Below are 11744 nucleotides of genomic sequence, written 5' to 3'. Positions count from 1 at the left end.
CCAGGCCGGCGCCGGGGCCGTCTGCTCGCGGTGCTGGAGGGCGCCGGGGCCGCACTGAGCCCGCCGCGTCCCGGGGCCCGGCGCGCGAGCAGGACTCCCGGCGCCGTCCCTCCCTTCCCCGCCCAGCGCCGCGCGCCTGCGCGCAGGCTGTGAGGAACTCGGCATCCCGGCCTCCGCGGGCGGGCGGACGCGCGCGCACCCGCGGCGAGGGGGCGGCGGCCAGGCGGCGGGAGGCGGGCCGCGCGCGCCGGTGGGAAGCGTCCGGCAGCCACAGCGCCAGCTCCGTCGTAGTCGCTGCCGCCCGGGTCCCGCTCGCCCCTCCTCCCGCTCCCCCCGCCCGCCGCCGCCGCCCGCGCGCATGCGCCGCCGGAGCGCGAGGGTCGGCTTCGGGTGTGTGGTGGCGGCAGAGCGGAGCTGCGAGGCCCGAGAGTCAGAACCTGGGGGAGAGGGATGGTCTCTGCACCCGGGGGAGCCGGAGGAGCCGCCGCCGCTGCCGACGCCACCGCCGCAGCCGCCGCCGCCGCCGCCCCGGCGCCCGCCTCCCGGCGCTGACGGCCTCGTACGAAGCCGGCGAGGGGGAGCCAGCCACCGCGGTCGCCGGCACGCCGCCCAGCATGGTCCGGGAAACCAGGCACCTCTGGGTGGGCAACTTACCGGAGAACGTGCGGGAGGAGAAGATCATCGAGCATTTCAAACGGTGAGTGACACGAGGCCCCGGGCCGCGCTCGCTCCTCGGGCGCCGCTGCCCGACCGGCCGGTTGCCGGCCCCTCCCCGTGCGCGGAACTGGTGAGCAGGACCCCGGCCAGACCCGCGGCGGGTGCGGGCAGCGCGCGCTGTCCCCGGCCGCTCGGCCCCTTCGCGGCGTTGGGCCTCGGGCCTCCGCGGAGCGGGGCCGCCGCCTCCCCGCCGAGGGGAGCAGGCCGGGTGCCCTCGCGTCCGCGGAGGAGCGGCGCTGTCGCCGAGCTCGCCCGCGGGGTCGCGTCCTTGCGCCCGGCTCCGGAGCTGCGAGTGGCTGCGGCCGGGCGGGAACCCGAGGCCGCCCGACCGCCGCGGCGCCCTGTGTCCCGCAGCAACTCCCGCTCCTCGCGCTCGAGATGTCTGGCTTGGAGAGGGAGGGCTGCGCGGAAACCCAAGCTCCGGTGGGTACCGCGGGGCGCCTCGGAGGTGGGAGAGGTCCCGGGGACCTCGCGGAGGGTTGCGCCTGGAAACCAGCGGAGCGGGCAAGTGGTTTCGCGTTTTGCGGGCTCGGCGTAGGAGGCTGCCCGAAGTTGGGCTGCGGCGCCTCTGGACGCCCTCGCCCGCCCCGCGCCCGGCCGCCCGCCGGGGCTTGGGTGGCGGACCCAGCGTCCAGGCGCCGGCCGGGAAGGCAAGGCGGGCACCTCCCGCGCCGCCACGGCCTTGTGACCCAGCGGCCTTTCGAGTAGTCCTGTCCCCACCCCCGAATTCGTCAATCCAGTGATTCAAAGGCGCCGGCCTTTCAGGGTTAGATTTAATGGTTTCCACCTTCGCGAACGTTTTGTCTGGAAATGTAGGATTGGGTGCTGCTCTTGGTGCACCTTACTTTTCAGTAGCGTTTGGCGCTTGTTTTCTTTGTGGAGTGCATGTGTGCTGTCACTGGGGGGAGGCCGCGGTGGGGACTACTACTTAAAATGACGAGGTGCTGGGACTGGGCGCACTCTGAGGAGGACCGCCGCAGAGCTGCGGCCGTCCTGGGAGGTTGCTGTTTCTGCCGGTCTTCAGGACCCTGAGGGGCTCCGAGTCTGGTTCGCTCCTAATTCAATTCCTCTTACTATCTAGCGAGAGAGGGAAATTATGGGGCGTCCTTATTAGTGAGTCACCATGGGAAAAATAGGTTGCGTCGCTCGTTCCGGAGCCGCTTGGATAAGGAAATGGAAGCAGCGGCGGCGGAGCTCCTCTTTCAGATGGAGGATCATTGATTGTGTTGGCGGTTACTGTTACCCGGGTATTAAATCGCCGCTGGGGCGCGCGTGTGCGCGTGTCCGCGTGTGAAAAGGACCGGGCGCGCAGAGGCCATTCATAACCAGCTGAGCCGTCCCCGGCAGGCCTGGGGGAGGTGCGCGCTCCCCGGGACTCCCGGTGTTTACTACGTGGTGCCTGAGAGACCGGCGAGGGGGAGGTCGGAGGAGAAACTCGCCTCCGTGCCCTGGGATGAGCGGAGGCTGCGGGCTGAGGCGGGTAGCAGATGGGAACTTTCCTGTGCTGCTCCACCCCTTTCCCGCCCCCGCCTCCGTTATCGTCAGTGTTTTGGTGGAAAAATCGTTTAGGTGCAGATTATGGGAGTGGAAAATCGCTGAGAAGGGCTCCCTTTAATCTCCGGGTGGACTTTCCCTGTGGGTCTCTGCACGGGAGATTCGTAGGCACCGACGTGCAGACACGTGCATTGCAGCATTCGCTCTGCTCCTGTTAAGAGCCCGACGTGTCATTCCGTATTAGGCAGAGTTCAGAGACATTGCATGCCTCTGGCGGGGAGTTTGACCCCTCTGCAAGATGAGAGGGGGCAGGGAGAGGACCGAGGAAGTGGTCCCAGGCGGTTCTGGAAGGGCTTTAAGTGGATGGCGCTGCGGTCCGGCTCGTGTGAATGACTTTCTAAAATGGCGGCCAGGACCCACTTTATGTGGGAATCGGCAGAGCAGAGCGCAGAATGCACAGAGGGAGGCGGCGGGGCTGCCTCGGAGAGCTTGGCCGTGTTCAGTGCTCACGGCTGCGTTGGAGAGGAAGGTCTGCCCATTGTGCACCAAAACAGATGCTACTGACAGAAGCAGGTTTTATTTTAAAATTAAGCAGACTGTGTCTTTGAAACTCCTTTATTTTAAAGGCGATTTTTAGAAATTTTAAATGAATTTATCTCATTTGAATAGGCAGTGCTTTTTAATGGTTTCAGCGAGTATAAAAACGTACATAGGAGACAAATCTCCCCTTCACCCTTGACCCCGGAATTCCCGGTTCTCATACCTCCCGCCCCCAAAACAGGTAATCTCTATTTCTGGTTTCTTGTTTATCTTTCTGCGCCTACGAGAAGTGTTCTCCATGATCCTGCTGTGGAGCTAAACGGACCAACCAGCCTTTTATTCCTTTTGTAGAATATGTTTTGTAAAATGTGTGACTGCTACGGGAGGGAAAACGAAATCTGAATAATTTTAAATAAAAGGGATGAAAGGTTGTTATACCAGAGTGATGGCTCTACAAGAAAATTTAATGATATTCACCTCTGGAGTCCAGTAGACATCAGAATGAGAAAAACCATGCAATACCTATGTCAAAACTAAAACTTGGGGTAATAGCTCAGTAGTAAAGCACTTGCCTAGCGTTTGTGAGGTTCTGGGTTCGGTTCCCAGTACCTCAAAAACAAAACAACGCCCCCCCAAGGAAGGAAAAAAAAGAAAAGGGAAAAAAAAAAAAACATAAACCTGACGCCTAAGTGCCTGCTTCTGCCCTTTTCCCTAGCTGATTGCCACATTAACTAATAACTGTTTTACAGGATTAAGAGGTGTACACTGGGAATACATTATATAAAACGTTTTCAAGATGAATGTTCTCTTAACAGTGACTAGGCTTTTGTATTTGGATTAAAAAGAATTTGGATTAAAAAAAGAACTAAACCAGACACCTCTGGAGGCAGGACAGTTTAGACACATTTGGGGGGGGTGGGGGGATATCGAGTCATATTTTCTTTTTCCAATTTATATTTTGATCAGTGTTTTTGGTGGACAATAGATTGAGGGAAGGATGCCGATTTGGCTTTTTTCCCTCTGTGCCAAAGAAAGACCAAACCCTTAGAACATAAGAGCAATTTTCAAAATTTGGCTTTACCTTCGTGCGTAATAATAAATCTATTGTATTCGTTCTCTTTATAGCTTTCCATATGCTGAATTTTAAAAAAATTAAACAAGGACTTTTTTTGAATTGGGTTTTAGTTAACAAAGATTCATTACAGGGGCACAATGGAGAAAGTCCTTTCCTTTGTATGTTGGCTGGGTTGAAGGGGGAAGGGAGGAATTACACAACAATTGGTTGCTGTCTTTTAGTTGTAAGAGAGAGGTGTGTGCAAAGGCCAGCCTTGAATTAGAAAGAAGGAATGAATAGAACCCTTGAAAGATTTTGTTAAAAATTATGCCTTATTTTCAGTTTAGGTTCTTTCCATTCACCTCCCACCGGCTTGTTTTAGTCATAAGTTAAATGTTACTCTAAGATTGGGTGAGGTAAATCTTCATTCTTGAAAATTTGTCAAGAATTAGACCCATTTAAATATGCTTTATTTTTGGCAATTTAAATGTTTTATCAGGCTGGGTACTGTAGTATATGCCTGTAATCCCAGCAACTCCAGAGGCTGAGGAAGGAGGATCAGAAGTCTGAGGCTGGACAATTTAGCCAGACTTAAAAAATTGCAGGGTGGGGCGAGTAGGGACTTAGCTCAGTAGTAGAGCATCCCTGGAAACAATCCCCAGTACTTCTAAGAGGGGAAAAAAAGGAGTTTTATCACAATGATTTTTCCAGAGTTTAAATAGTTGGAATAAATGTTACATACGTTCAAATATCTTTACTTCTTGGACACACATAAAATAATAAGGAAGAGCTTCCTTGTCCTTTATAGCAAGAGATATTTTTAGACTTAAACAAATTTTACTTATCATAGCCTACATCATTGCTGCATTCAAGACCAGATGGTTTCTATGAGATGACCTCTGATTTTGAATATTATGATTTTGAATATCTATTTTCATGATAGACTTTTGCATATTTTAAAAATAACACAAAAAGAATCAGTTATGCTGGGAGTTAATCCCACTCAGAGGCTGAGGCAGGAGTATCCCAATTTCAAGGCCAATCTCAGCAGTTCAGCAAGGTCCCAAGCAACTTAGCAAACCCTGTCTCAAAATTAAGAAAATGAATAAATAAACACGGATGGGCATGTAGCTCAGTGATAAAGCACGTCTGAATTCAATTCTCAGTATAAAGAAGGAAAAAAAAAAGTGACATTGGAAGACAGTTTAGGTCTCATTACAAGGAAGAGTGATGGCATTCAATTTGTGTAGCAGGTAACATTTCCAGACACCTTTGTTGTAAATTCTTGGTTACTTGGGATTGTGTTGTTTGGTATGTTTATGAAATATTTCAGACTTGATTTATGAAACATTTTAAGTTCCCTGAACACTAATGTTTTGGGAAAATTTACACAGAAGTGTAAATAGTAGTGATGTGAGTGAAGGCTTTTCTAAATGTTCTTTCAAGTCATTTTCCCCTTAGTTAGAAGGGTTGTTTTTTAACTTTCTTTTTTGGCAGTGATAGGTATGGAACCTGGGACTATGAATATACTAAGCAAGTGCTCTGTTCCTAAACTGTATCCCCAGCATTGTTGCTTACATTTTTAAAATGTGGAAACCAAATGTTAATTATTTTATTAGAAGCCATGTAATTTATGAGTGATATCTAGCTGGTTTTTAGTGTGTGGAAATATGGTTTGCAGTGGAGATGTTCTTGGTATAAAACATTCCAATATTCAGATTGTCCCCATGCATGGGTCCTTGTCTGCCAAGGAAAAAAAACTACAAAAAAACAAAAAAACTAAAAAAACTACAGTGGAATAACTGTATAAAATCCTAACTTAAATTTAGCGACTCTTTGGATTTAATTGCTTAGGATTTAATTTTGAGTATAGGAACGAATAGAACTCTAGTATGTTTAAGGATTTTTATTATATAAGAAACTGCTCAAATCTTTATAGTTTTGAAATATGTGTAGGAAAATTCAAACGGAAAACACTATTTCTTCACCTGTGTAGCTAATACTAGATACTACTCCAACTTCAAGTTTGGTGTGTGTGTGTGTGTGTGTGTGTGTGTGTTGCTGGGGATTGAATCCAGGGCCTTGTGCATGCAAGGCAAGCACTCTACAAACTGAACTATATCCCCAGCCTCTGTCTTTGTTTCTTTATATTAGTTGCTGAGAATATTGACAAACTGAAATTTCTCCAATTATACCTTGTATTGACCTTTAAGTTCTTGCTATGTTTACATATAGTATGTATACTTCTTTATACATAATTCATTTATGGCTTCTTTGATTCTTAAAATTATTTGACCCAAAGTGATTTTTTTTATATTGACCTCATTTAATTCCTTTGATTTAAAAACATATACACATTTTAAGTCCATTTTATATTAAAAAAATACCCTTAGTGATTTGTGTCTCTTTTTAAATATTTACTTATTCATATATTTTTGCAGTGCTGGGGATTGAACCCAGGGGTACTTTGCCATTGAGCTACATCCCCAGCCCCTTTTATTTTCTGTTTTTTTTTTTTTTTTAAATATTTATTTTTTAGTTGTAGGCGAACACAATATCTTTACGTGGTGCTGAGGATCGAACCCAGGGCCTTACATGTGCTAGGCAAGCACTCTACCACCGAGCCACAACCCCAGCCCTTATTTTCTGTTTTGAATCAGGGTCTTGCTCACTTGCCCAGGCAGGCCTTGATCCTCCAGCCTCAGGCTCCCAAGTAGCTAGGATTACAGGTGTGTGTTATCGTGCCAGACTGATTTATGTAATTTGTTAATCAATAAATTGTTAGGTAGCAGGCATTTTTTGATTCACCCATTTATTTTTTAAAATTATGCTCCTTTGCATTCAGGGTTATTTAAAAGTTTCTTTGGGTTGAAAGAATGATGATAAAAGAACGCATTATTTCTTTATTATATCAGAAGGATGTTAGAATCTTTAGTGAAGACTGTTACTGCTTAGGTAAGAATTCAGGAGGAAGCACTAAACTTGAATGGGAAAATACATGTTTATGTCTTATTGACATTTAGTATTTCCTTAATATGTGGTATGGCGGGGGAACAACATGGTAATTGGTTTATGGACGTCATATATTTTAAAACTGTGGGTTCACATATCTCTAGTATGTTTAAGGATTTTTATTATATAAGAAACTGCTTAAATCTTTATAGTTTTGGAATATGTGTAGGAAAATTCAAACGGAAAACACTATTTCTTCACCTGTGTAGCTAATACTAGACATTACTCCAACTTCATGAGAATTTTTCCAACCTCTCCATTTTCATGTTTGTAAATCCCTTCTCAGGCAACCAACATAGTAGTTGATTATAGGCATGTACCACTACACCCCATGCATCATTATTCATCCTCATCATGACTTAGAAAAATTATAATAACATGAGATATGCTGCTATATACTTTTATTTGATGCAGGAATAAAAAGTGTGTATTTAGATTATGGTATCACCAGTTTTTATTTCAGATATATTAAAAAAAATTCTGATTTGGAGAATTTTGAACATATAGAGAAGTAGACCAAACAGTAAAACAACTTAGCAAGACTCTCAAAATAAAAAGGGTTGGGGGTGTAGCTCAGGGGTAAAGTACCCCTGGGTTCAATCCACAGTACCTGGAGTGGGGGAACCAAAATAGTATATGAATCCCAAGAACCTATCAATCAGCCCCACAACCATCAGTATATGACCTATGAGGAAAAACAAAGCAAAGGAGGGGAGTAGAGCACCCTGAGGCTTGGGATGAGAAGATAATCTTAGATGTGAGAAGATGGTCATTTGATAAACTAGAATGAGGATCTCATTGACTTTTCTTCTTCCTGTATTGTTTCAAAAGAAAAAATAATTCAAAAAGATAGCTTAGGAACAGAACAAAAAATTCCCAGATCTCCTTCTCAGAAATTCCCCAGTTATTAACATTTTGTCACATTTGCTTTGTTACTCTTTCCTTTTTTTTCCTTTCCCTTTTTTGGTGGTACTGGTGATTGAACCTAGAGGCTCTCTACCACTGAGCCATACCTCTAGTCCTTTTTATTTTATTTTGAGATAGGGTCTTACTTAGTTGCTGAGGCTGGCCTCTAGCTTTCAGTCCTCCTAAACCCATCCTCCAACTAAGAACTCTTCCAACTGAGCTGTGTCCCCAGCCCTGCTTATTTGTTTTGATGCCCATAACATCCTAATTTTGAGTGAGCAGGGGAGCCTTTAAACTAGCTACTAATGTAGTTGAGCATGCACCTGTAGTCCCAGGTTCTTGCAAGGCTGAAGCAGGATGATCTCTTGAACCCAGGAGTTTCAGTTTCAGGTCAGCCAGGGTAACATAGTGAGACCCTGTCATAGCCCCCATTCCTTCCAGAAAAATAAAAAGTTAGCTAGCTACTGTGTTTCCATCATTCTTCAGATACTCAATTGTGGCACAGCAAAGGCTTATTTTGTACTTTCTCTGTCACTGAAACAGACATTTATTTCTTCAAGGAGCCCTGGCCCCCTTTTAGTTTAATTATTTAGAAACCAAGATCTAGGTGCTTTGGTTTGGCCATTACTGCAGAGCTGAGGTGTGGTTTTTGGGTGTACATGTATATATACACATGAACATGCCTCTGTGTCATACTTTAAAACTGTGGACTCACAGATGTTACAATACGTGAATATTTTTCTAACCTCCCATTTCATATTTGTAAATTCCTTCTCAGACAAGAAACCTGATTTCCGTTATTCAGGATATACTTATTTGCTCAGTTATATGTTCTGTGTAAGTATATCCCAACTTAATCTGTCTCCCTTTCTTCTTCACCTCTGGTGACATTGCCTCTGTCGCCTCTGCAGGGCCTCCTGTACATATCTGTTCTCTTTCTTGGAAACCAGCTGGGCAAGGCAGGGAAAGGAAGGTGGGACTGAAAGTGATTTGCCTGTTTTTGCCCTTATTTTTTCTGTAGGAGACTACTTGTGGATGGATTCAAAAGTGCCAAAATGGCACTTGCTGCTGATGCCATTTTAAAGCAGATTTGGGACCACCTCATTCTTAAAATTTTAGGTTTGATTTTACTTGGATCACTGACTTTCTGTGGAATGTGAGCTCAACCACTGGATCAGTCTGAGCTCTATCATACGTGAGTCATGGGAGAGGTGATAATGATAAAGACAGTTTCTTTTTTTCCTTTTTGGTCCTGAGGACTGAACCCAGGGGTGCTTAACAACTGAGCCACATCCCCAGCCCTTTCTTATTTTTTATTTTGAAACAGGGCCTCATTAAGTTGCTTAGGGCCTTGCTAAATTGCTGAGGCTGGTTTTGAATTTGCTGTCTTATGTCTCAGAATCTACAGCTGCCAGGATTACAGCTGTGCCATCAGGCTCAGAGAGAGTTCATTTCTTAGTAATAATATTAGAAGTCATTTTTCCCTTTATTTGGGTGTCATCCCTCACTTTGGTGTGGTATTTCACTAAAGTTTTGCCCTGACCTTACCTCTTCCAAACTTTATTGACCTAAATCTTTTTTTTTCTTCCCCTTTCCCACCTTCACTGTTGTGGCTTCCTTAAGTAATTAAATACCCTGTTCCAGCTGTGCATGGTGGAGCTCACTTGCAATCTTAGCTACTCAAGAGGCTGAGGCAGGAGGATCTCAAATTGCAGGCCTGCCTGAGCAATTTCAAAAGACCCTGGCTAAAAATAAAATTTAAGAAGGAGCTGAGGAGCCAGGTGCAGAAGTGCAGACCTGAAATCCCAACACCTCAAAGCCAGACTCTGCAAAAGACAGGTGAGACCCTGTCTCTAAATAAGATACAAAATAGGGCTGGGGATGTGGTTTAGTAACCTAGGGCCCTGAGTTCAATCCCCAGCACCACAATAAATAAATAAATAAATAAATAAATAAATAAATAAATAAATAAATAAATAAATAAAATGCTGGACAGTGCAGGAGGGCCCAGGTTTAATCCTTAGTACTCTAAAAGGAACACACATGTTCATTGATACAAACAAGCCAGATGTTGCATAACATTTATTTTATTGTTATTACTTGGTTTTTTTTTTTTTTTTTTTTTTTTGCAGTACTGGGAATTGACCCTGGGGCTTAACACATGCTGCACAACTGCTGTACCACTGATTTTGAGACAGGTTTTTGCTAAATTGCCCAATGTGCCCTTGAACTTGGCATCTTCCTGTCTTGGCCCCCTGAATCTCTTGGGATTATAGGTGTGTGCCACCTTGCCAGGGTTTTCCTTAATTTTAAAAAATGATAAATGTGCTCTATTACCTTAATCAAAGACATATAAAGACTTGTTCTTATAGACCTCTTTTTTTATCTCTTCTACCTTATTATGAAATAACAGAGTTGTTTTTTAATTTTTTTTTTTTTTTTTTTTTTGGACACAGATGAATCCTTTTCAGCATAACTTTGTGTTGTCTTTCTAAAAAAGAAGGTACAAAAAAGGAACTTTGATTACAGCTCTGAGTCTCAGGGTTGTGACCTTTGATTGACTTTATGTTGAATTTATTTGAAATTTGTTTTTTTTTTTTTTTTTTTTAGAGAGAGAGAGAGAGAGAATTTTTTGATATTTTTATTTTTTAGTTATCGGTGGACACAACATCTGTGTTTGTATGTGGTGCTGAGAATCGAACCCGGGCCGCATGCATGCCAGGCGAGCGCGCTACCGCTTGAGCCACATCCCCAGCCCTTGAAATTTGTTTTAAAAAATAATTTTATGAGAAAATTCCTCAAAAAATGTATCTTTTTAGAGAAAGCTTTTTGTTTGAGAGTTATAACTAGGCAGGTTAAGATGTTGAGTGGAGGGCTGGGGATGTGGCTCAAGTGGTAGCGTGCTCACCTAGGCACTGGATTTGATTCTCAGCACCACATAAAAATAAAATGGAGATACTGTATTCACCTAAAACTGAAAAATAAATATTAAAAAAAAGTTGAGTGGAGAGGTTAATATAAGATCTTCAGGCATAGAATCTAGTAACTTAGTTTTAATTTGATGAAGTTAATTTAGTCCAAGTTTATTTATTAGTTTTATAAAAAAATGTTGGAGTTGAATAGAAAAAAGACAAATATTTAGAGAACCTTATTTTCTTAACTGGAAGTAGAGGTAGTCGCTCAAAATTTTAGAAAAATATTTCTAGTGACCCACAAGTGGAGGTGCATGCCTATAATCCCAGGGACTGGGGAGGCTAAAGGCAGGAGAAGCATAAATTCAAGGGCAGCCTCACCAATTTAGTGAGGCCCCGTGTCCAAAAAAATAAAAAGGACTGGGGATATAGCTCAGTGGTAAAACACCTTTGGATTCAATCCTCAGTATTCTCCCTCCAAGTGTGTGTGTGTGTGTGTGTGTGTGTGTGTGTGTAAGAGATAGATATATGAAAAGAATATGGAATTTATATATAGTTTAAAAAGGTGCGATCACATATTTGTCATTTTCTATCCAAGCAATATGTTATGAAATATGGATAAATCATTAGTTCAGTGAAAACTAGACATATTCCTAAATTTTTAATTTAAAAAAATTAGTATTTGACTAAAATAAATAATAAGGATAGAGATTAATTTTTTTCATCAATTGTAGTGTCAGTATTGTCCTGGCAAGGCAAGTAGGAAGCCCATTTCCAAGAGTCCTTTGCAGTTGTACTAGGAACTCTTGCTGCAGAGTTATGCTAATTTATTGTTTAGTGTCTTGACTTCTGCTACTTGAACTTTTTTTTTTCAACTTTACCCTTTTTGATCAACTTGCCTTGCATGTTGCTGTTTTGTCTTGATTAATTTTTTTTGTTTACTGCTGTTAATTTAAAAAATGGTTAATGTTGATCATGAGCATTTTATATGATCACAGAACATTTGGAATTTTTCTCTTTAAAATTGGGCAGTGTTTGCAGTAGTACACACCTGTAATCCCAGCTGTTTGGGTGGCTGAGGTAGGAGGATGGCAAGTTCTGAGCCAATC

The 11744-nt window shown here is 44.1% G+C and overlaps 1 protein-coding gene across 3 annotated transcripts in view; it reads left to right on the top strand.

The window, feature by feature from the left end:
- Positions 1 to 373: 373 nt before the first annotated feature.
- The window catches only part of Spen (spen family transcriptional repressor), an 81627-nt gene continuing 70256 nt past the window's right edge, over positions 374 to 11744 (top strand). For all 3 annotated transcript variants that reach the window (XM_076861200.2, XM_076861201.2, XM_076861199.2), the window contains exon 1: positions 374 to 697. In XM_076861200.2, coding sequence (XP_076717315.2) covers positions 615 to 697 — 83 coding nt within the window. In that variant the 5' untranslated portion in view covers positions 374 to 614. The remainder of the gene's footprint in view (positions 698 to 11744) is intronic.

The sequence above is a fragment of the Callospermophilus lateralis genome, chromosome 7 (genome assembly GCF_048772815.1).
Source record: "Callospermophilus lateralis isolate mCalLat2 chromosome 7, mCalLat2.hap1, whole genome shotgun sequence".
In the NCBI taxonomy this organism is placed as follows: Eukaryota; Metazoa; Chordata; class Mammalia; order Rodentia; family Sciuridae; genus Callospermophilus; species Callospermophilus lateralis.
The sequence above is the reverse complement of the archived record's forward strand: the minus strand, read 5'-3'. Positions and strand labels throughout refer to the sequence as shown.